This window comes from Vigna umbellata, chromosome 2 (genome assembly GCF_029865625.1).
Source record: "Vigna umbellata cultivar VRB3 chromosome 2, Vumbellata_1.0, whole genome shotgun sequence".
Lineage (NCBI taxonomy): Eukaryota > Viridiplantae > Streptophyta > Magnoliopsida > Fabales > Fabaceae > Vigna > Vigna umbellata.
In genome coordinates this window covers 39,493,344-39,519,803 of record NC_142166.1, presented here as the reverse complement: position 1 = coordinate 39,519,803, position 26,460 = coordinate 39,493,344, and the positions used below count along the sequence as shown (strand labels likewise).

At 38.0% G+C, this 26,460-nt stretch overlaps 1 protein-coding gene across 1 annotated transcript; it reads right to left on the bottom strand.

Annotated features, from left to right (window-relative positions):
• Positions 1–10,085: 10,085 nt before the first annotated feature.
• LOC148203968 (uncharacterized) lies at positions 10,086–23,862 on the bottom strand. Its single transcript, XM_088107819.1, has 5 exons — positions 23,799–23,862; positions 23,159–23,643; positions 21,241–23,056; positions 18,694–18,871; positions 10,086–10,233 (listed from the first exon to the last, which is right to left on the bottom strand). The coding sequence occupies exons 1-5, from the start codon at positions 23,860–23,862 to the stop codon at positions 10,086–10,088; spliced, it is 2,691 nt and encodes an 896-aa protein (XP_087963945.1).
• Positions 23,863–26,460: the final 2,598 nt, after the last annotated feature.

Here is a 26,460-nt window from a genome sequence, read left to right as displayed (position 1 = left end):
TGATAACGTTTCACACCGACCTCCAAATGATGTGATTCTTTTTTTATTAGAAACTAGACTCAAACATCTTTCCAATGACTACTAATTTGTAATTTTTGGACATCTGAGTTGGTACAGTTTATTGTTTCAAGTTAGCGTTTCATATATTTTTGCCAACTCTGACCTTTGCTTGTTCTTTTGCTCATATCTTTCTCCACCGAACTCCAAATGAGTTGATTCTTGTTTTGTTGGAATCTATACTCAAAGACCTTTCAAATTATGCCTTAGAAATCAAGTTTACACCTTCTTTGACACTGTAATCGATTACCAGGACACTGTAAACGATTACCCGAGAGAAAATTGGATTTTGTACAGAAAGTCCAACACAGGTACTCAGTCAGGTGAACAGGGGTCACCATTGGAAAAAGAAGTGACTTTTAGGCACTTTTGATCTTGTCTTAGGCTGGTCCTGGTGTTTTAGTGGATGGAAGTGATGTTTTGGCACCCCATGATGGAGGAAAAAAACAATGTTTATGAGGTGAGCAACTTGGGTGAGATAACATGCTCTCAATGTTATTACAGCTCGGTTTTTACTTCTGTGCAATTTATACTTCAACCTTTCGTTCTATGCTTTGGACCGTTCGGTCTTTTGTCAATTGTTTTTAACTTTCAACTTTTAATTAATTTAATTTTCCTTGCAAAACAATCCAAAAAAAACCCCCCCTTTTTTTCGTGTGTCATCTATGACTGAACCGCAATACTTCCTAGTCTATACTGCATTAATTCAAATCATCAATAACTCGTTAAATGGATTTAGAATCTTAAACAAAAGATGAACATTGGGGCACCTATTGCTGCACCAAATTCAATAAACTGGCCGTAAAAGGTTATCATATGACGCTACAAAAGCGTACATTAACATAATAATTACAATTTGCTTCTTAGGAGGACCACGAAAGTCACTATTGACTCGGTGTTCAAGAATCCATATAACAATTCCAATCACAAAAATTGAGACAGTCGTAGCACACCACATATCTGCTGTAAATGGTTGATAGGACGACCGTCCTCTGCGCGCTGGACGACCCTCCTCTCTGCGCGCTGGACGAGCGTCCCCTCTGGGCGACAAGCGTCTGGACGAGCGTCCTCGGGCTCGGCCAGCGTTCTCCGCTAGCTGGGCGAGCGATCTCCTCTCTCTGGACGAGCGTCCACTTACTGGTCGAGCGTCCACTTGCTGGACGAGCCTCCTCTGCGCGCTTGACGAGCGTCCGCTGCGCGCTGGATGAGCGTCCCCTCTGGGCGACAACCGTCTGTGCGAGCGTTCTCCGCTAGCTGGGCGAGCGATCTCCGCTCTCTGGACGAGCGTCCACACAGTAAAGATACAGTGAATTAAAACAAGTCGCATGACATAGAGTCTCATCAGCCTATCTAAATGATTACATGTTTACACAATGCGTTCGTTCTTGTTATGGCTTTGTTCTGAGTTTGGCGGGCGTCCATGGTCACCGTTCGGTCTTATTTTTTGTTTAAGTCTTAAGCGTTCTACCGTTCGGCCATGCAGGTTTATCGTTCGTTCTTCAGTAACTGAGAGCGTTCGGTTATTTTGTTTTAATCAACGATCGCTCTTCATCTGGACGTTTGGTCTTGGTTGTGTAATTGAGCGTTCGGTCTCTTTATGATATCGTTCGTCATGTATGGTGTTGCGCTTAAGGACGAAAGTTCGGTCTTGTACTGTGTGATTGAACGTTCGGTCTCTTTAAGGACGAACGCCCCGATCACTAAACCAAAACGAACGAACGCTCGAAATTGCATATGCTTTTAACGCTCGCTCTTGGTTCTGTGTTACTGATTGTGAGCGTTCGGTATGAAACGGAATCTCCAGCAAGGTCACGTGGGCATATTCAAACCGAACTCCACCACCAACATCATTATCCATTTTCACGGCATAATCCTTCAATCACCACCTCTGACCCCCGCCAAATACCGTGACCACTTCACTCATCAGCCACCAGGTTGCACCTCCACGGGACCACCAGGAACCCATCTTTGAGTCACAGCCGTCATCATCCCAAGCCCCCTCAGCCACCATTGCCATCCTCAATACTACCGTCTAGCACCTTCATCACCATTGCACCACTGTAACTCTCCACCGTGACCAGTCCAACACCGTCATCATCTTCCTCGGAAACCTTCCACCCAAACCGCCAAGTTGCTGCCACCGTGCTCAGTCTAAAACAGCAAAACCAAACGCTTAGGCTGAAACATCAAAATTGGAATGGAACCATAAAACGCGTAGTATGACCTTACGTTCATGCACAAATTAAACTTAAGCATAAAACGCAAACCCAGAAACACAAACTTGAATGGAACCAGCCACTGAAAGCAAGCATGAACAATAAAATCCTACCATGGCAGCGTGAAAGAGATGATGAACAGTACAACTTGCAGTACAATGAACAGTTAAAGCGTAAAATGAATAAGAAACTTGAGTGGAGAAACAGATTCAACTAGAAAATTTCAAAGAGACTCAGTTCAATACATGAAAATGGGAAAGAAACCAAACCCTAAACCTCCCCAAATGGGAAAGAAACCTAAACCTAAACCCGTCTTTTTCGTCCACCGAACAGTCGACACTCCGGCGATGCTCCGGCGGTGAATGCAAAGGTCCGGCACAGGGAGGGAAGCAGGTGGGACGAATCGAGACTCAGAACGCGCCCCTAGTTCGCTGGGTTGGAGGGAAGACGATGCCGCCTTCGTTTCGTTGGCCAACGTCGGAGCTGCGGCGACCGTGAATCGGAACCGGCTGGAGGGGTTGAATAGCTCCGACACGGCCTTCAACGTTGTCCGGCGGCATTCCGGCAAGCACTCCGTCGGACCTCTCTCTCTCGAACTCCCTTTCTCCATCTCTCTCGGGCTCTCACTCTCTCTCTCAACCTTCACTTCTCTCTAAAATTGTTCAAAAATGAAATTCAAATTTCAAACGCCAAACAAAAACCCCTGACCGCTCCCTTTTCATTTCAATTTTTGAAACGCACTCCCCCAATCTGCCCGTGCCCGTCCTCGCCACGTCAGCGTTCAAGCAGGTTTCATCAGAAATGCTCAGATTGCAGCAGCTTTTTCCAACCAAAACGTGGGCCTCTCACACGCTGACACGTGTGCTGTGTCGAAATGTTGTCAAAATTTGTTGTCTAAGTATCGTTTTCCTTTAACTTTTATGAACTCCTATAAGTCACACAATTACTTGCAAGTTAAGGCAATGCTACTTTATGTCAAATAAACTTGTATGAAAAGAAAAAAATGTAAAAATATTTTCTCCGACATAAAATATTTTATTTAAAAGCAGAATGTTAATAAAAATTACTAATAATTTATTTCACGAAGCAGCACCGAGTTTAATTTGACTTTGGTAGTTTATCAATTATTATATAGTAAGTTAGGTTAAATTAGATCACTACATTAAACAATTTTTGAAAAATAACTATTTAAAAAATATATCGAAATAATAATAATAATAATAATAACTTATGATATTAATATAATAAAAGATTAAATTGTTTTTTAATAATAAATCTTTAGATAAGTAATATCGTTTATTGTATAAAGTTGAATCGGGTCGAGTTCATCAAATTCAAAATTTATGAATAATTGAATGCACTAAATAAAATTTAGCATTTAAATATAAAATCAAATTTGTCTGAACAAGTTGAGAAATTAAATATAACTTATTTACCTACATTTTCTAATAATTTGAATGTGAATATTGGAGTTGGTACTTTAAGCTTTTTCAGTTGAGTAGCTACTTAAACATCTTATAGATAAAACCTTTTCTGCATTTTGTTCTACTTCACCAATCATCATGTCCATCTTTCCAAAGCTATACATTATTACTTAGTTTTTTAAACATCTTTCCACAAAAGATTTTTTCTTAAATTGAACTTTCCAAAAACGCTTCTAAGCTTATATTACGCTCGTATGTCTTGTATTAGATTAAATTTTTATAATTTTTAAAACATTTCTTTATAATGATGTTGAATATATTTTATATTTTAAATATTCTTTTTAGATAATATAATTTAAATTTATTAAATTTTAATTGTTTTATTTATCTATCAAATGTAAAAAAATATTTAAGTACACAAAATGGTAATCATTTAAAAATATTAATATTAAGAATCTTTTTGGTTAACATTATTTTCTAGTTAAAACTCGTTATGTTTTTAATTAATACTGGGAAAAATTGACTAAAGGTAACTATATAATTATTTTGGTTGATTTAAATTAAAATTATTTCAATAATGTAGCTGGCTGGTTTCTTTTTGTCTATTCTTTAATTAATATAAATTGAAATTATTTTCTCAATTAATACTGTATAAAAATAATTCGAATTAGTATTACTAATTTTGTTTTATTGATGAAATTTTTTTAATGCGATGAACTTGATTGTCATAGAAACTTGATATGCGTGATTGCATTATGTAGGAAATTGTAAGATATGTGATGCCAACTTAAATGGACATCATATAACGTCACAAAATGACAATAAAATATAAGAGTTAAAGGAAACTCTTTTAAGCTTAAGCGATTAAATTAACTTGTAAAATTAATTATGCATGTATAGGTTTTTTTTACTTATAGTTTGCGAATAACGGTTGAAAAGACAACATAATGCTGGGCCTGAGGCCTTTTTCCCGTCGGTAAGAAAACAATGAGAGAGAGATGGGTTTTACTCCCTACACCACCCCACTTTACTTCCTGCACTACCACATTTTTTTAAAATGCCAAAATTATCCTTTATATTTTAAAATATCCTACACCCCACCCCTTTTCTTCAACGGATGTCAACATCCGTTGAAGAAAAAATTCTTCCACGGACATGCTACATCCGTTAACGGATGTGGCGACATCCGTTGCCTTTTTTTTTTTAGTTTTTAGTTTTTTTATTTTTTTGTTTTAAATTAATATATAAATATTATTTAATTATTTTAAAATTATTACTTAATTATTTATAAATTAATTTTATTTTATTTAATAAAATAATTATTATTAATTTTAATTTATGTATTATTATTTAAATAATAATTAAAAAATTTATTATAAATATATTAAAACGGATGTGCCACATCCGTTAACGATGTGGCGACATCCGTTGCCTTTTTTTTTCTAGTTTAGTTTTTTTATTTTTTTTGTTTTAAATTAATATATAAATATAATTTAATTATTTTAAAATTATTACTTAATTATTTATAAATTAATTTTATTTTATTTAATAAAATAATTATTATTACTTTTAATTTATGTATTATTATTTAAATAATAATTAAAAAATTTGTTATAAATATATTAAAACGGATGTGTCACATCCGTTAACGGATGTGACCACATCCGTTTCCTTTTTTGTTTTTTAATTTTTAGTTTTTTAATTTTTTATATTTTAAATTAATATATAAATATTATTTAAATTTTTAAAAATGATTATTTAATTATTTATAAATTAATTTTATTTTATTTAATAAAATAATAATTATTTTAATTTATATATTATTATTTAAATAATAAATAAAAAACTTTTTAAAAATCTATTAAACGGATGTGGCACATCCGTTGAAGTTTTTTTTTTTTAAATAAAAATAATAAACTAAAATATGAAATATGTAAATGGATGTTATGAATGTCAACATCCGTTGAAGGTGAAACAGATGTTGACATCCGTTTTATAGAAAGACAAATAAGGTATGGGGAGGTGCAGGAAGCGGTTGGTGGTGGTGGAGGGAGCAACTCTCGAGAGAGATACAAGTTTTGGATTACGGACTCACGGGTGTCATTTATACATAAAATTAGTCTTTGTACCCATGCGATGCACGGCTAATTCTTATAGCGGTATTTAATTTTTAAAAATAAGTTTTTTTATAACATACAAAACCTATTAATTTTTTATATTATATTTAAAAAATAATAATGAAAGCAATAAATAATAAAAAAATTATCAAAAATTATATATATTTATCTGAATTTGAACAGATAAATTATCTATTTGAAAAAAATTATATATATTTGTTATAATAATTAATTCAACATTTTTTTATAATAAATAATTTAACTTTTGAAAAAAATATAATTATTTAGAAATATGAAATTTATTGTAATGAGTGAGAATTTATAAATATTTTATTTGAATTATCATTGTATAAATACCCAAAGTATTTATAGATAATTTGTAAAGATTCTTTATGTTTATCACAACCTGGATTTTATTTAATAATCAATTCAACACAATTCTTCTTTCAAATGATTGATCTTAACTTTTATTGATTGTCATGTAAAAAAAACATAGAAATTAGAAATTATCTTCTTTAAGTTTTGAAAGGAACCCTAAGTGAAAAGAAATGTAACTAACGTTTTTACATGTGATAAAAGTGGCAAATATAATATTTTTGTCCAAATCATTATTTTAAAACTTTGTAGTGTGTAACGCATAGACATTTTAACAAATAAAATGTATTTATTATATAAATTTAACATTATAAGAAAATAATTAAATAAGAATTGAGACAAAAAAAAATTAGTTACTATATCCACTAAGTTAGATACCATTTTATATATTAAAAGTTATTTAATTTAAATTAGTTAATAAAAATTGGTTTGTGAATTAGACTCCGTTTTGGTTAAAAACATTTCCCGATCTATGACTGGAACATTTGTTTAGTTTATAAAAAACACATGTCTATCTTCTAACTCTTGAATATTAGCAAAGAGGTGTTTGTGTCCACATATATGATTATTAGCACTAGTGTCTAGATGCCTCGCCATGTCACTATCTGAAGTGTTGTCTTCAAAGGCTATCATGAGAATGCCATCAAATTTTGTTTGATCTCTCTTGACCAAATTTGCGTTTTCTTCCACCTTTTTTTAAGGTTCAAATTTATTATAACAATTATGCTTTAATAAAGGTGCATACTCAATGACAATAAATTTCAAACAAAAACACCAAAGTCACTAGATTATCTTATTCTTAAGACTATTTTTTTTCTCGAATTTTACATTAACTCTTATTCAAAGAACTTTTGTCTCCGAAAATTACAGTCATTAAGAAAGATACATAATACAGAACTTTATAAATTTTTCCAAAGTTTATATAAATTTTAATAATACAATAATAACAATAGTTTCCGAACAGATCAAAAGAACATCACAACAAACTTAATGTGTTTTAACAAAAATCACAATCTATTCACAACTATATATATAGCAAGAAAGGCTCAACAAATATTCTCATCATGCAACCAAGCTACAAAGATTCATAATAAAAACAAAAACAATTCTAAAATAATTTACACATAGATTATCAAACCATATACAAATAGAAACATTAGACTTCTTTACAAGAGACTCAATAACAACCCACATATTCATACATATACAAATGCAATCCACATAGTCATACATATACACATGCATTCCACATAATCATACACATACACATGGATTAAAGTTTCACAAAAAAAGCTAGACACACTTACTCCTCAAAAGCCCCAATGTTACCAATGAGGAGCATTGGTGTCTTGAAGATATTATGGTTTTGATGATGCTACAAGATGAAGAATGTGAAGATTTATGTTGTATTTATTTAAAAGCATTTTGTAGAATTAATTGTATAGGAATTACTTTGTTGATGTAAGAACTTTTAGAAGTTTTTCTGTCTAGAGAGTCTTTGCGCAAACAATCGATGATTTGGTATAATAATCGATTATTACGAGCCTGTTTGGAAAATAATTGCTCGCGCAAATAATCGATTATTGCTTATAATAATCGATTATTTCAGTCTGAGTTAGTATTGCCCAAGTCGCGCAAATAATTGATTATCTCTCGGGATAATCGATTATCATTTTTTGAAACCCCATAACGGACACAAATAATCGATTATCACTTATGATAATCGATTATATCTGGTAGTTGGGGTCTTTTCAGTTTCTAATTCTACACGAACTCGGGTTTATAAATAGAGGCCTTCATAGCTCTTAGAATGTATCTTTTCATTTGAGAGTATTAGAGCTTTGTGCCTAAGGGAAACTCTCTGTGAGTGAAAAGAGATTTATGCCATTTGAGAATACAGTTTGTCTGAGGAAGTTCTCAAGTGATAGTGTTTACTCTTGTCAAGTCTTGTGAATAGGAGAAGCTCGCGCTTTGTGTGTCAAAGGTCGGAGCAGTTCTCTTCAAGTTGGCAGAGTTGTGTCTTCCGGTTCGTTTGTCGAAGGAAGGTTCTTTCGTTTGTTTGTCGAACGAAAGGTTTTTGTTGTTCTTAATTTTCTATTCATCTTATTGTAATTGTTAAATTGATTTTAGTGAAAAAGTTAATCACTCGTTATAGTGATTAACGACTGGACATAGAATCTTTTGATTCGAACCAGAATAAAATTTCTGTGTTGATTTTCTTGAACTCTATACTCTCTAAACTTTTAGCATACCAACTGTTTGATAAAAGTTCTTTAAGAAAATCAAGATTTTTAAACGGACTATTTTATCTTGTTTATTAAGCATAACACGCTTTCTGCTATTTTATTCCGCTGCGCGACTCGACGATATCGGTTGTTTTAACCAAAACCCAAGACAAGACACCTATTGAAGCTTGGAGTGGAAGAAAGCCATGAGCTAAACACCTACAAGTATTTGGATCTATATGCTACATACATGTTCGTGATCAAAAGAGGCATAAGCTTAAAGAAGAGACTATACGAGGAATATTCTTGGGATATAGCACAAAGTCAAAAGGCTATCGAGTCTACAACCTACAAAAAGAAGACTCATCATCAGTCGAGATGTTGAAGTTAATGAAAATGCTTCTTGGAATTGGGAAGAAGAAAATGTTGTTAAAAGCAACATTTTACTTCTAGTGCAACAATCTCAAGAAGAAACTCAAGAAGAGACAGAAAATTCAGGTACACTTTCTTCACCTCCACAACAACTAGATTCTTCACCTAAATTTAGTCCAAGACGAGTAAGATCTTTGGTAAACATATATAAAACTTAAAATATGGCCATAATTGAGCCTAATTGTTTTGAAGAAACATCAAAGCAAGAAGTATGGGTCAAGGCTATGGACGAAGAGATTAAAATGTTTGAGAAGAATAACACTTGGGAACTCGTAAATTTCCCTCATGGAAAAGACATCATATGAGTGAAATGAATATATAAAACAAAGCTTAATCCTGATGGAACTATACAAAAGCACAAGGCAAGATTGATAGCTAAAGGTTACTCACAACAACCAAAAATAGACTACAATGAGACATTTTCTCCAATTGCTCGCTTAGATACAATTAGAGTTTTAATAGCTCTTGCAGTACAAAAAGGATGGAACATCTATCAACTGGATGTCAAGTAAGCCTTTCTAAATGTAGTTCTCGAAGAAGAGATTTATGTTGAATAACCACAAAGCTTCATCAACAAAGGCAATGAAGACAAAGTACTAAGACCTAAAAAAAACATTATATGGCCTAAAGCAAGCTCCTCGAGCATGGTATAATAAGATTGATAAATACTTCATCAATCAAGGATTAATGAGGGGCAAAAGTGAGACAATACTATATATTAAGACACAAGGTCAGTACTATCTCATTGTCTCTTTATATGTCGATGATCTTATATATACAGGAAATAATACGGAGATGATGAAAGAATTTAAATTAGACATGATGAAGAAATTTGAAATGAACGACCTTGGCTTGGTGAACTATTTCCTCGATATAGAAGTGAAACAACAAAAAGAAGGTATGTTTATCTCTCAAAAGAAATATATTGAAGCTTTACTAAAGAAGTTCAAGATGAATTATTGTAAACCTGTCACTATAATTGGTCGTAAACAAGAAGCTACAAAAAGATGATGGAGCACAAAAGGTAGATGCATCACCCTACAGGAGTTTAATTGGAAGTCCCATGTATCTCAACACCACATGACCGAATATTATATATGTTACAAGTCTTCTATCAAGATTCATGCAAAAATCAAGTCAGATTCATTATGGAGTAGAAAAAAGAATTTTAAGATATTTACAAGCCACAAAGGAGTTTGGTATATGGTACAAAATCATGACTAACTCAAGGATGATTGGCTACACAAATAGTGATTGTGTAGGATCAATGGATGACATGAAGAGTACGTCATGATACACTTTCTCACTAGGATAAGGTGTTTTATCTTGAGCATCAAAGAAGCAAGCAACCATGACACAATCAACAGTGAAATAGAGTATGTAGCAGCTGTTGAAACCACAAGTCAAGCAACATGGCTTCAAAGAGTACTTGAAAAAAGGGGTGAACCACAAGATAGACCGACTATTATTTATTGCGACAACAAATCAACAATATTAATAACAAAAAATTCAGTCCATCATCAAAGAATAAAACACATAGCCATTAAATATCACTTAATTCGAGATGAAAAGACAAATAAACAAATTTGACTCGATTATTGTCCAACAGAAGACCAAATTGAAAATATTTTGGCGAAGGCATTACCACGACCAAGATTTAAACTACTATGCATTATGCTTGGAGTTATCAAATTTGCATTAAGGAGGAGTGTCGCAACCGGAATCGCGACGGGACGACGATCCAAAATAGAAACGGGTTTTAAAAAGAGATTTGGAGTCGCCACCATAGTTTATTATGGAAAACTATGGAAAAACCTCAAAATGATAAAGCACAGTCCACGAAAACCAAAGATTGGGTTCGGGAGTCAGTTACGCGTGGGGAAGGTGTTAGCACCCCACAACGCCTGCCCTAAGGCAGTACCTTTAACTAAATGCACGAATATGATGTGGTTTTCAAAATGTTTAACTATCCCCTAAAATAAAACTCTAAAGAAGCAAAATATATTTTTTAGTTTTTTGGGCCCGACAAGGATTGACCTTGCTCCTACGTATTCTCATTCAAAATGAGAAATCAGGGTTACGTAGTTCTAGCTAAAAGATTGTTTGTTGTTTGGAAAAGCATATGTTTTTAATTTTTGGAGATTTTTATGTTTTTAATATTTTCGAGAAGGTAATGAGTACTAGGCCGACGCGAACGGTCGCACGAGTACTCATACCTTTAAAATGATATTTAAATATTTTTAATTATTTTTGAAAAGAGAGATAACGATATTAAGCACTAGGACGATGCGAACGATCACACGAGCACTCATACCGTTATTTACTTATTTAGGAAAACTAAAAAGTATTGAGTGCTAGGCTGATGCGGACGATCGCACGAGCACTCATACCCTCGTTTAATATTACATAAATAAGAGAGAAAGGTATCGAACACTAGGACGATGCGAGCGATCACACGAGTGTTCAACCTTTAAAACATATTTTTGTAAATTTTATTTAAGAAGAAGAAAAGGTTTTTAGCACAAGGACGACGCGAGCGGTCACACGTGTGCTTAAACCTTTAAAACGTATACTTTTTGTATATTTATTTAAGGAAGAAGAAGAGGTTTTTAGCACAAGGACGACACGAGCGGTCACACGTGTGCTTAAACCTTTAAAACATATTTTTGAAATTTTACTTAAGAAAAGAAGAAAAGGTTTTTAGCACAAGGACGACGCGAGCGGTCACACGTGTGCTTAAACCTTTAAAACGTATTTTTTGAAATTTATTTAAGGAGAAGAGAAGGTTTTTAGCACAAGGACGACGCGAGCGGTCACACGTGTGCTTAAACCTTTAAAACATATTTTTGAAATTTTACTTAAGAAAAGAAGAAAAGGTTTTTAGCACAAGGACGACGCGAGCGGTCACACGTGTGCTTAAACCTTTAAAACGTATTTTTTTGAAATTTATTTAAGGAGAAGAGAAGGTTTTTAGCACAAGGACGACGCGAGCGGTCACACGTGTGCTTCAACCTTTAAAACATATTTTTGAAAATTTTTTTTTTAAGGAGAAGAGAAGGTTTTTAGCACAAGGACGACGCGAGCGGTCACACGTGTGCTTAAACCTTTAAAACATATTTTTGAAATTTTACTTAAGAAAAGAAGAAAAGGTTTTTAGCACAAGGACGACGCGAGCGGTCACACGTGTGCTTAAACCTTTAAAACGTATTTCTTGTAAATTCTTTTTATTTAAACTATCAATATTGTATTATTAAATATATATTTTAGGATAAGTAAATGTCTAAAATAAATAAATAGAACAAAATAAAATAAGACAATAAAGAAAAATAAATAAACAAAAGAAAATTGAGAGGCTGAACGGACGCTGGGAAGAGATTCAGAATAACGAGCGTTCGTTAGGTAAAGAACGAACGTTCGTTGGGGGAGAGGACGAACGTCCATTGGGGAACATAACGGACGGACGTTTAGAAATGTGAGCTGAATGATGAGCGTTCGTCGAGAGATATGATGAACGGACGTTGAGAACGAAGGCTCAATAACAAACGCTCGTTGAAGGCATGGCGAACGGATGTTGAGAAATTGAGGCTGAGTAACGAGCGTTCATTGGTTCGGAAACGAACGCTCGTTCGTTTGGATAACGAGCGCTCTTCAGGGAGAAGATTTGAACGAACGGTCAAAAAGCTTAAAGAGAACGAGCGTTCGCTCGTTTGGTGAGAATGTTGAACGAACGGTCAAAAAGGCTTAAGGTTAACGAGCGTTCGCTCGTTTAGATAACGAGCGCTCGTTCATTTGGAATGTTGAACGAACGGTCAAAAAGGCGAGCGTTCGCTCGTTTGGATAACGAGCGCTCGTTCGTTTGGAATGTTTAACGAACGGTAAAAAAGGCTGAAGGATAACGAGCGTTCACTCGTTTGGTGAGAATGTTGAACGAACGGTCAAAAAGGCGAGCGTTCGCTCGTTTGGATAACGAGCGCTCGTTCGTTTGGAATGGTTAACGAACGGTCAAAAAGGCTTAAGGTTAACGAGCGTTCACTCGTTTGGTGAGAATGTTGAACGAACGGTCAAAAAGGCGAGTGTTCGCTTGTTTGGATAACGAGCGCTCGTTCGTTTGGAATGGTTAACGAACGGTCAAAAAGGCTTAAGGTTAACGAGCGCTCGCTCGTTTAGATAACGAGCGCTCGTTGGTGAGGAACGAACGCTCAAAAAAAGCTTAAGGTTAACGAGCGTTCGCTCGTTTAGATAACGACCGCTCATTGGTGAGAAACGAACGCTCAAAAAGGCTTAAGGATAACGAGCGTTAGCTCGTTTAGATAACGAGCGCTCGTTCATTTGGAATGTTGAACGAACGGTCAAAAAAAGGCTGAATGTTCCCGGACGTACGTTCATTTCTGGGCCTGGCCCAGTCCAATGCTTCTAACCTAGAATTTCCTAGGGGTTCAGAGATTCATCCTCATTCTCACTCCTTCAAGCCGGTTTGCACCTTCTCCAGAGATTCAAGGTTTCTTGTTCAATCACCACAACTGATCACCACCTCTGCCATGGCCGACCACCGTCACCTCAAACAGAACGCGCCTTGGCTTCACGGGCGACCCCTTCGCACCACCAGAACCACCGTCAGCCAAGACACCACCTTCTCCGCTCTTCTCTTTTCGAAAACATTGATCTTCAGGGAGGGTCTTCCTCCGCCGCACATGTGCCAATACTTCTTCAAATCGATCACCGCGAAACGTCGTCTATGGCGTTGCCAGTAGCGTCGCCTGCCGCCGAAGCCGTCGTCCGATTCACCGAGAATAGCACAGAGAACCTTCTCCTCTTCCCCTCAGCACCACTACCCTAATCTAGTGTCCTACAACGGGATGGTGAGCCTGAAGGTGGTGGCGTGTGCCTCTTCCTAGATTGAACAAGAATGAATGGAAAGGAAGATCGGTGTTGCGCGGTTGAAGGCGACAGTGAACGACACAGTGGTCAATCCCTGTTTTGGCTCAGTGAAGGTAAAGTATGGGCTTGTGTTTGGATGCTGGAAATTGGTCATTGTTCTAGACTGTGGCTTTGTATAATGCAGGTTGAGGATGATGGTTGATGAGTGAATGAGGGAATGAGGTTTGGTTGAGTAAATGGAGGAGTACCAAGTTTGCGAGACCGTGATGATGGGTGGAATATGCAGCAGGGAATGAAGATGATCATGGATATTGGAAATCAAGTGTTGGAGGTGAAGATTGAAGATGTTTGGTAATAACGAACATATACCAATATCCAGTGCATTCAACAATATTCATATACAAATTTAACAACAATCGGAGATATGCTCATGAACCAGTAACCCACTCAGTAGAACAAGGAGTGTTAGATATTACTTACCTTTCGATTGCCACTGCCAACCTTGCGTCTCCAATGAGTTTTTTCCTCCTCCTTTTGCTGGCGTCTATCTTTTTCTCCAGGTAAAAATGGTGAATCTGGATGATGATCCCCAGACGAAGGTCCCCCGTGTGCCCTCCTCCTTTCTATTCTCTCTCTCTGATCCCAACAAAATCCAATTCTGCTCCCCAAAATCTTGGAATTATTCTCTTGTAACAACCTGGTCTCCCCTGCTGAGACACGTCTCTTCTCCCATTTCCCACGTTTTCTCCCTTTTTTCTATTTTTTTACTTTTTCCAATTTTATTTTATTTATTTTTTTACTTTATTTTTAATTTTAATTTTATTTTTCAATTTTTTAATTATTTTGATTAATTAACACTATTAAAACAAATTGAAAATAAGAAATAAAATAGAAAAAATTAAAAGCAAAAAAATCTAAATACATAAAAAAAAAAGAATAAAAATAAAATAAAAGCCAATAAAAACACATTGTTTCAACCCGGACAAAATTGGGTGTTGACAGCTGCCCCTCTTTACTTAGATATTACTAAATAATATGAAAATTTAATATTTTCGTATTATTTAAGTAAAGCTAAGTAAAGATAAAGACACTAATTTTGTCTGGGTTTCAATCATGAAAGAAAACGAACAAAATAATTCAAGTCACGATGCCAAATGACCAATGTCAAGTAAAGTATCAGTAACAAAAACTAAAACCTGGATTTGACCATTGCCTCGCAGAGGGCCAAACTCACAGAACAGAAATTTAAATCCGACCATTGCCATGCAGAGGGTCGATACCAGAAAATTAAAACCTGGATTTGACCATTGCCTCGCAGAGGGCCAAACTCACAGAACAGAAATTTAAATCCGACCATTGCCATGCAGAGGGTCGATACCAGAAAATTAAAACCTGGATTTGACCATTGCCTCGCAGAGGGCCAAACTCACAGAACAAAAATTTAAATCCGACCATTGCCATGCAGAGGGTCGATAACAGAAAATTAAAACCTGGATTTGACCATTGCCTCGCAGAGGGCCAAACTCACAGAACAGAAATTTAAATCCGACCATTGCCATGCAGAGGGTCGATAACAGAAAATTAAAACCTGGATTTGACCATTGCCTCGCAGAGGGCCAAACTCACAGAACAGAAATTTAAATCCGACCATTGCCATGCAGAGGGTCGATAACAGAAAATTAAAACCTGGATTTGACCATTGCCTCGCAGAGGGCCAAACTCACAGAACAGAAATTTAAATCCGACCATTGCCATGCAGAGGGTCGATAACAGAAAATTAAAACCTGGATTTGACCATTGCCTCGCAGAGGGCCAAACTCACAGAACAGAAATTTAAATCCGACCATTGCCATGCAGAGGGTCGATAACAGAAAATTAAAACCTGGATTTGACCATTGCCTCGCAGAGGGCCAAACTCACAGAACAGAAATTAAATCCGACCATTGCCATGCAGAGGGTCGATAACAGAAAATTAAAACCTGGATTTGTAGCTTTGAAAAGTTGGTAAATGCCGAGTTAAACATGAAGATTTTGCAAACAATTCTCCTCACTTCCTCTGAGATGATGTTATGTCATGATGATGCATGAATGCATAGACACACGAGACTTTCATTTTGTTCTTTTCTTTTACTCTCGCTTTTCATCATTTTTTTTTTTTTTTTAAAAATTCCATGCTTGGAATCCATTGTTAATATTGTCATCAAACACGATGTACGTTCAAAACGCATTCCTAACAAACAACGTTGATAGGTATAGAACCCTTTGATGAGCAGGAAGAAAGTGTAACCCTGAGTTAAAATTCTTTTTATCGCTTTTTGCAATCCAAATTAACTTGAACCCTGTAGAATGTGGAAGAATGGTTATGAAAAGCAAATGAATAATGATTAACGTATGTGTGTCCCTCCTTTGGGGACAAGTGCTATTAACATGTTGTGCTCCCATACTGCCCCAATTTTGCACAATGGAAAAGTGAAAAGATTTGGGTATGTAGGATTCCCCCAAATTGGATGACCTTCGATTGACAGGGAGACGTTTTTTTTTTCTTTTTTTTTTTTCTTTTTTTTTTTCCTTTTTTTTTTTCTTTTTTTTTGAAAATAACACTGAATTGTGTCGTTCATCACATCATTTTGTTTCAAAGTTAAATTCGTGAGAAAGATTAGGACCAACAGTCTTCAGTCAGTGTGGACTTTTATTGGCTTGTACTGTGGCTAAAGGTCAAAGGGTTTTGAAAGAAAGGATAACAAAGGCCCAAATAAGTGTTTGACGGTTAAAGTCTTTAAACAAGAATCATTTGCAGGGTGCCCAGTCAATTGTCCTTAGGGATTTGAACTTCAAGCATATTTATTGTTGTTTTTTCTTTCTTTCCCTTTGGATCATTCTTTTCGTTGCCCCTGTTGTGGTCCTTTTATGATACTCTCCTTTTCATTCATCATTTTTTTCAACTTTGGATGCTTATGATGTACCCTTTCAAATTGACGTCGACATGCTAATGATTCTTGTATAGGGTGATAAAAACAATTACGAATTTTGGCTCAAAAGGGGTGCAATTGAATGAACTGCTTTTGACGATTGGATAATGAAAAATGGCCACACGTCACTCCGAATCTTGTTTGTCTGACTTTCTCTTGAATTTAAACCTGAAACGAAACTATGTAGTGCTTGACACATCAACTTCATTTTTCCTTTGTTTTCTCCTTCTTTTTTTTTTATTATTATTATTTTTTTTTACTTTTTATTTTTTTTTTATTTTTTGAATATCTCCCTAATCAACGGATTATCGGTGATATGTAACATGATGAAAACTGCCCCAATATTAGGCATATGGCGAAATCTTTCGTCTTATGGGAAACAAAAAAATTAGGGTTCAAGTAATGTGAATGCAGATGCTTTATCAAGAAAAGAACACCGGTTACACCCAAAACCTTGAATCAGGAAAGGGCTCACCAACGGTATTTTTTCAGAACCCTCTTTTCGAAAATACTATGTCCTTGACAACTTTATTAACAACAAACTCAACATGTGATCTTCTTTTTTTGTTTTCCTTTTTCGACATCCTCCAGGACCGAGCTCACCAACTTGATATACCTGTGATGCTTTTATCAACAAGCGCTTATTTATTTTCATTTTCATTTTCCTTTGACTACTTAACAGCTCAGCGTGACATGCAATATTTCAGATGGAATGCAAACAACCAAAATATGAATGAATTCGCGTGAACTTCATTTATTAAAAAAAACACAGAGTACAATAATCTTTAACGATAATATCAACATCCCCTTAATGGCAACCACTATCACGGAATCATCATGCGTAAAACTTTTTTACTGCATCAGAATTAACTGGCAATGGTAACTCCTCTCCGTCCATTTTCGTGAGAATTAGTGCCCCACCAGAAAATGCTTTCTTCACTACAAATGGCCCTTCATAATTTGGAGTCCATTTGCCTCTATGATCCTTCTGTATGGGTAGAATCTTCTTCAACACCAGCTCACCTTCACGAAATTCTCTTGGGTGTACCTTTTTGTCAAATGCCTTCTTCATTCTTCTTTGATACAATTGTCCATGGCATACTGCTGTTAGTCTTTTTTCATCGATGAGATTGAGCTGGTCGAAACGAGCTTGGACCCACTCAGCCTCTTCTAATTGGGTTTCCATTAAAACTCGTAAGGACGGAATTTCCACTTCAAACGGAAGTACTGCCTCCATTCCATATACAAGCGAGAAAGGCGTTGCCCCAGTCGATGTTCGTACCGAAGTGCGATAACCATGTAAAGCAAAAGGAAGCATTTCATGCCAATCCTTATACGTGACCACCATTTTCTGCACAATCTTCTTGATATTTTTGTTAGCAGCCTCTACTGCCCCATTCATCTTTGGACGATAAGGAGAAGAATTAAGATGATGAATTTTGAACTCCTCACATAACTCTGTCATCATCTGGTTGTTCAAGTTAGTGGCATTATCAGTGATGATCCTGTTAGGGATCCCGTATCTGCAAATCAACTCCCTTTTTATGAACTTGGTCACTACCTTTCTAGTCACATTAGCATAAGAAGCGGCCTCAACCCATTTTGTGAAGTAATCGATTGCAACTAATATGAAACGGTGTCCATTTGATGCCTTTGGCTCTATAGCTCCGATGACATCTATTCCCCACATCGAAAAGGGCCATGGTGCAGACAACACGTTCAAGGTCGTGGGTGGAACATTGATATTACTTGCGTATACCTGGCATTTCTCACACTTCCTCACATGTGTACAACAATCATTTTCCATAGTCAACCAAAAATACCCCGCTCTCAGTATCTTCCTGGCCATTGAGTGCCCATTCATGTGCGTGCCAAATGTACCCTCGTGTACTTCTTTTAGTATCAGCTCGGCTTCTTTTGCATCTACGCATCTAAGGAGAACCATGTCATGGTTCCTCTTATATAGAATATCCCCACTCAAAATGAAACCGCCAACCAACCTCCTTAACGCCCTTTTGTCGTTTTCTGATGCCTTCTCTGGATATTCTCGGGTCCTAAGATAATGCTTGATATCAAAGTACCAGGGTTTACCATCTACCTCCTCTTCGATGAAATGACAATACGCTGGCTTCGCATGACTCTTCATTTCAATCCTTGGCAATTCTGCATCTTGATCAACTTCAAACATCGATGACAAGGTAGCCAATGCGTCTGCTAATTGATTATCTTCTCGCGGTATATGATTAAACGTAATGGAATCGAAATACTCAATTAATCCCCTAATGTAAGCTTGATAGGGAATTAATTTAGTATCCCTAGTCTCCCATTCTCCCTTCAATTGATGGATGACCAAAGCCGAATCTCCATATACGTCCAGAATTTTTGCCTTAGACTCAATTGCTGCTCGAATACCCATGGCACAGGCTTCATATTCAGCGATGTTATTTGTGCAGCTAAAACACAACCTTGCCGTCATTGGTATATACTGACGCTCTGGGGAGATAAGCACTGCCCCTATTCCATGTCCCATCACATTCGAGGCTCCGTTGAATAACACCGTCCACGCTTTTTCGTTTCGGTCTTCTTTGTTCTCTTCGAATAGAGCCATGATATCCTCATCAGGAAATTCAGGTTGCATTGGTTGATAATCACAAAGGGGTTGATGAGCCAGGTATTCTGCTAGTGCGCTACCCTTGACAGATTTTTGAGTGACATATACGATGTCGTACTCTGACAATAGCATCTGCCATCGAGCTATCCTTCCAGTAAGAGCAGGCTTTTCGAAAATATACTTGATAGGATCCATCTTGGATATCAACCATGTGGAATGACTCAACATGTATTGCCTTAAACGATGAGCGGCCCACGCCAATGCGCAGCAAGTCCGCTCTAACGATGAATATCGTTGTTCGCAGTCTGTGAACTTCTTGCTCAAGTAATATATAGCGTGCTCTCTTTTGCCATCCTCATCATGCTGACCCAACACACAACCCATTGACTTGTCCAATACAGTCAAATACAAAATGAGTGGCCTTCCTGGTTCTGGTGGACGTAATACAGGAGGGTTTTGTAAGTATTGTTTGACTCTCTCAAAAGCGGCCTGACAATCCTCATTCCACACCACAGCCTGATTCTTTCGTAACAACTTGAACAGTGGTTCACAAGTAGCAGTTAAGTGGGAGATGAATCTAGCAATGTAATTCAATCTACCCAAAAACCCTCGAACTTCTTTTTCCGTTCTAGGTGCAGGCATTTCCATTATCGCTCGCACTTTGTCTGGATCCACCTCTATCCCCCTCTGGCTGACAATAAAGCCCAACAATTTCCCGGATTTCACTCCAAATGTACATTTGGCGGGATTCAGCCTAAGCTTATACTTCCTCAATCTCTCGAATAACTTTCTCAAGTTGAGGACGTGTTCTTCTTCTGATTCGGACTTCGCGATCATGTCGTCCACATAAACTTCAATCTCCTTGTGCATCATATCATGGAAAAGTGCCACCATCGCCCTTTGATATGTTGCCCCAGCATTCTTGAGTCCAAAAGACATCACTTTATAACAAAATGTGCCCCACAATGTAATAAAAGTAGTCTTTTCCATATCTTCTGGTGCCATTTTAATTTGATTATATCCCGAGAATCCATCCATGAACGAAAATAACGAAAATTTGGCCGTATTATCAACCAGAGTATCGATGTGTGGTAACGGGAAATTATCCTTCGGACTTGCACGATTCAAATCACGATAGTCAACACACATTTGAACCTTCCCATCCTTCTTAGGCACTCGTACAACATTCGCTACCCATTGTGGGTATCTTGCCACGGCCAAAAATCCTGCGTCAAATTGCTTTTGGACTTCTTCTTTAATTTTTAGGGACATTTCCGGCTTCATTCTTCTCAATTTTTGCTTGACTGGAGGGCATTCCGGCTTGAGTGGGAGTCTATGCTGCACAATATCGGTATCTAGACCCGGCATGTCATTGTAAGACCACGCGAACACATCTTTAAACTCCTTCAACAGGACACACAATTTTTCCCTCACTTCAGTTTTCATACTAGTACCAATTTTCACTTCCTTTATCTCATCCTTCTCTCCCAAGTTGAGTATTTCAATCTCCTCCTGATGGGGTTTTATCTCCTTAGATTCTTGTTCCACTAATCTCAACAATTCCGGAGAGGGTTCCACATCATCTTCGAAATCATCTTCCGTATTATTGATAGGGTGCTCAAAATTAGGAACATTGATATCATTATTTTCAAAACAATCATTGTCACATCTGCATCATTTAAATTTATGAAAAAGTATAAATAAATAAGATAAACAAAGAAACATGCCAAATGATGATGAAATGCAACTTTATTATCACGCTGAGTGAAAAGTAAAAAAAATCAATCCACAAAACTTCAGTTCTAAAGCCCCAATCGAAACTATAAGCTTAATTAAAACTATTACATTTTGTTCACATTAAGCATCACAGGTAAATCCAGTGTTTCCCAATTGTTGAGTTGAGTATCAGGGGAGCAAGCCCACACAAAGCTCGAACTTTGAGGCCTTTCTTCATCTTCCACGGCTGCTATCTGGCCAGTGTTGATCCACCCAGCACTGTGGAAGCTTTCCTTGATGTCAACAATGTGAATTTTGCTCTCTCTGGGCCCTCGTCTTTCTGCACGGGCCAGACTGCGCTCTTTTCTTTCTTCAATCACCCTTTTCCTGTCTTCCTTGGTAGGTTTGTACCCCAAGCCATATCTGTTCTTATTTTCAACGATTTCTAGAGGGAATGCTCGCCCCTGCCGATATTTGCCCAAACCTTCCCCATATATATAGCCCTCTCTTAGCATAATCTTGGCCATCATAATAGAAGCACATGATAGATGAGGATTTATTGGAAACGGTTCCACACAAGCATTTCCCACAATTTCCAACGATTGGAAGGCTGTCTCGAGAGCTTCTTCAGCCGCCTCGATGTAGCGCGTGGATGATGGTCCACTCACCAGAAGATCCTCTTCTCCTGATACTATCACCAGCTTATCTCCTATCACATACTTCAACTTCTGGTGTAGTGTAGAAGGCACAACTCCCGCCGAATGAATCCATGGGCGCCCCAATAGACAACTATAAGCTGGCAGGATATCCATAACCTGGAATGTTATTTGAAAAACGCATGGGCCAACTTGCATTGGTAAATCCACTTCTCCCATCACTTCTCTTTTACTGCCATCAAAAGCCCTCACAATCATTGAACTTGGCCTCATATGCATTCCTTCGCAAGGTAGCTTTTCCAGAGTTGCTTTCGGCATGACATTCAAGGAGGACCCATTGTCCACTAAAACACGCGCAATAACATGATCCAGGCATTTCACAGAGACGTGAAGAGCCTTGTTATGCCCTCTTCCCTCAGCAGGTATCTCTTCATCCGTAAAGGTGAGATAATTATTAGCAACAATATTGCCAACAATACCTTCGAATTTATTCAACGAAATACCTTGCTCCACGTGAGCCTCACTGAGTATCTTCATTAGCAACTTTCTGTGTGATGTCGAATGCATGAGCAAGTCTAACAAGGATATACGAGCAGGCATACGGTTTAACTGTTCCACCACCTTATATTCACTTTGTTGTATGAATTTTAAAAATTCACAAGCCTCCTCTTCAGAAACTTTTCTTTTCTCTTCCTTGTCAGGGATCTCCTCTGTCTGTGCACCCTTCCCCTTTAAGAATTCTTTTGCTTTCGCAGCCATCGTTGTTTCTTTATCATTAACCCTTTCTCGTGCCAACTCTGGTGACGTGAAAATTCGACCACTCCTAGTCATTCCACCTATCCCTGATATGTTTTTGACGGCAGGGTCAATGCTTTGTTCTTCGCTTGACGCATGCGTCCCATATCTCCATGGGACGACTTTTTCGTTTTTGTAAGGAAAAGGAGCTGGTACACGGATAACAACGGGCGACCTTCCTTGAGTTGGTGGGATAGAAGTAGTCTTAGTGAAACGAATCACTAATGGTTCTGGTAAAATCATACCGGATTCATCACCAGTCTGTGCAAATACATCTCCCTCCTCATTCTTGTAACATACCTGCATCAGACCACGATCTAGCAGGTCTTGCAAAATTTCTTCAAACTTAACACACTCCTCAATAGAGTGCTCATCATCGGGGTGGAGCGCGCATGCCATACTCTCATCATAATTACCCTTCAAGATACCCACTTTCAGCAATGCCTCCAAAATAAACCTCCTAGAGCTCCTGACTTCTTTCACATTTCTCACCAGCACATGCTCTTTCACTTCGACAGCATTCGTCGAAGCACTTCCATGCCCCGATAAAGGATTGGCCTCGATACTAGGCTTATCCTCTTGGAACTTTAACCACCCAGAATCAATTAGAGTCTGCACTTTATGCTTGAAAGCAAGACACCTCTCAGTGGAATGACCAGCGGCCCCTCCATGATAACTACACTTTGCCTCTGCATCATAGCCTCTTGGGTACGGAGGCTGCAAAGGTCTCAGGGGACAAACGACAACCAGACCTTGTTTGATAAGATGAGGCAATAATTCCGTATAAGTTGTAGGAATTGGGGTAAAGTTAACATAATTTCTTTCTTGGTTCCTTCTTGGATAAGTATTTGGACCCGCATTCACATTGGAACCTACATTTGCCCCTCCCCTCCAATTATTCGTCGGGCTATGTGGTGGTTGATAGTACCCTGGTTGTTGTTGAGGCCTAATTTGATGACCAAATGACGCGTTAGCTGCCTGTGGATGTTGACCCCAGTATGGTCGATAGTTATGAGTGGGAGCCTGACCTCTCCACACGGGAGTTGCAGATGTTGCATGCACATCTCCTTCCTTTCTTTTTCCTGAGTTGAAATTGGGTTTTTTAGAATTTGCAACCGCCGACGAGCCATATGCAATCTTCCCATTTTTCAACCCGATCTCTATCCGCTCGCCTATCACAATGATATCGGCAAAATTTGAAGATACATTTCCCACCATATGTTCGTAAAATGGTGGTTGGAGCGTATTTACAAACATTGCCACCATTTCTTTATCATACAAAGGTGGCTCAACTTGTGCAGCCAATTCCCTCCACCGCTGAGCATACTCCTTAAAAGTTTCGTTGTCTTTCTTCGACATGTTTTGCAGCTGCAAACGATCTGGCGCGACATGTGTATTGTATATGTACTGCTTCACAAAAGCATCAGCCAAGTCTGCCCAACAACGAATACGAGTCGGCTCCAAATGGGTATACCAGTTTAACGCCACTCCAGCCAAACTATCTTGAAAAACATGAATGAGCAGCTGCTCATCATAAGCATATGCAGCCATCTTTCTGCAAAACATGGTTAGATGGCTCTTTGGGCATGTATTTCCCTTATACTTCTCAAAATCTGGCGCCTTGAACTTATGTGGGATTTTGACGCCAGGAACCAAGCTCAATCTAGAAACATCCCCAAATCCATAACTTTCATACCCCTCCACAGCCCTCAATCTTGCCTCTAGGCTCTCCAGTTTATCCTTCGCCCCATCAACATTACTAGTTACCCCCTGAAACGAGGTATGTGGTGCAGCCCCTGTAGAAAAGCCCTCTCCGGTAATCACAGGCGGCACCGGAGTTACTCGTATTCCATCAGACATGCTTGCATGCATTCCTTCATTTACCATGGGTGCGGACATTACAACAGGTCCCTGAATACTGATTGGCGGTATGTTGACAGTGGTAGGGAAAGAGAATGAAGCCTGCTCCCCTTCTGTGTATTCTCCCACAGGTGGGGTGTAACCTGGAGGTAATCCATACATTGGGAACGGAACAGATTGGCTCCCAGAACTGAACACCGGAGGGTAATATTGAGCACTTCCCTCGACTTGCGCAGGCGTCGCCCCTCCCGTAGTCTTCAGGGCTTCGAGAGCCGCCAAAATCTGGGCCATCTGATCCTTCAACTGGTTGACATCGGCCTTAATAGATTCGTGTGACTGCTCCCAATTCTCCATGACCTTTGAGTTAGCTCTGGTCCTGTACGGATGTCGTGGAAAATTTGCCGTTGTTTTCTCACTTGTACTGCTGATTATTATTATTTTTTTTTATTAAATTAAATTTGATAAGAATGAAAAATGCAAAACAAAAGAAAACATGATGCATGCTAGTGATAAGTGGAAATCACAGGATAACGATGACAATACTGATGGAAAATTAACACAAGCCGATACCAACAAACATCCCTTATCTTTCATTTAAAGGAAATTTGATCCATTACATAGTCTAAGGAACAAAACACATAATTCCGATGTACATCAATCCCGCGCCCGGGCAATGAAAGATTTCATTTCTCCCACCAACCATTTACAATGATTAATAAACAATTCTATTTCCGCTGGTGAGTTACAAAAATGAGTGCTTGCTTCAGCATTCGACACCATCCTGGGGATGTCTTCAATTGCCCCGTTTGCCAAAGCAGCCAACTGAGAGAATCTTTCCTTCCAGTGCTTTACAGCCATTTCTTGCTCGGCGATGTGCTCTTCCATTCGCTTTATCAAGGCCTGATGCCTTTCTTCAAAATCTATCGATCTCCATCGCTCCTCCTGTTCCTCGATATATTCCTCCATTTGTTTTATCAGAGTTCGATGCTCTTCCTCTGCTTCTGTTAGCTTCCAACGCTCCCTATTCATATCCGCCTCAAACGACATGGCCATCTCTTTCATCTCATGCCCCGCTTTTTCTATCTGAATCTGTGCTTCTCTTAATCTCTTCAGGGCTTCTCGTTTATCTCTTTTGGCTTCTTCGTAGAGGTGCTTCCACTCCTTTCCCTCTTCTAAAGCCACCTTCTTCTCATTTACCCTCATGGATAATTCCTTACTCGCGGCAGCTAGATCCTGTTTCACTCGAAATGTGTAATCCCTCTCAGCTTTCTGGCTTTTGACAAGGTTTTCATAAGCCCGCGACTTTTCATCATTATCATTTTTCATATCCACAAGATCATTACGCGCCCTTTGCAATTCATTTTCCAACCTAGCATTCCTCACCTTCAATTTCTCCATCTCAGCCTTCAATTGTTGCACCTCTTCACTTTCTGGGGCTTGGGATGGTCCTTCACTAGCTGATTGATCCTTGATCGGCTTGAAAGGCAGCTTGACTACTTTCACTCTCTCCAGAATCCAGGTGTGATAACTAACACTGCTATCCACTACTCCATCCCTCAAGTCCTTCTCTGCTCGAACAACATTTTCCCAGGCGCTTTTAACCTTTCTTAACAGTTCGATGAAATGCCCGTCTTCGTAATAAATGAGTAGGGTAGCAAGGTAATCTGATGAAGGTGCCCCTTTCATGGGATGCCCAAATTGTCTTTGCACCAAAAGAGGGTTGTAATTTATACAGTACCGGGCACCTATGAGAGGCACATTAGGAAAACTACCACAATGTTGTATAGCCAGTTTATTTCCGAGCCAAGGAAGGCGCCATTTTATACTTCTTTCGTTCAAGCCGGCAAGGAATCGGGCCCAATCGTTTCCTCCTTTACCTTTAAGCCCTTGGTGTGACAAAGTCTCCGATAGACTCTTAACGTCGACCATTTCCTTAAACACGCGCGTTGTCATCCATGTATACAACGCCGGTAAGCAACATAGAATCTTCTTTCCTTTTCTCTCATGGCAAAAACTCAAAGTCCCATAAACATCCGCAAGAATTGCTGTTACAGGATTCTCTGATCTGGTTTTACTCGCCACGAAGACGTCTATCGCGGTGTAATCCACAAATTCTTCTATTTTGGGAA

Excerpts from the sequence above, each read along its gene's own strand:
- LOC148203968 (XM_088107819.1), bottom strand. The coding sequence starts at position 23,862 with ATGTCGCGCCAGATCGTTTGCAGCTGCAAAACATGTCGAAGAAAGACA. Across the intron at positions 23,644-23,798 it reads GACAACGAAACTTTTAAGGA|GCGAGCGGATAGAGATCGGG; the intron begins GTATGCTCAGCG and ends TCATTGTGATAG. Across the intron at positions 23,057-23,158 it reads CAAGAGGCTATGATGCAGAG|TTCCAAGAGGATAAGCCTAG; the intron begins GCAAAGTGTAGT and ends GGGTGGTTAAAG.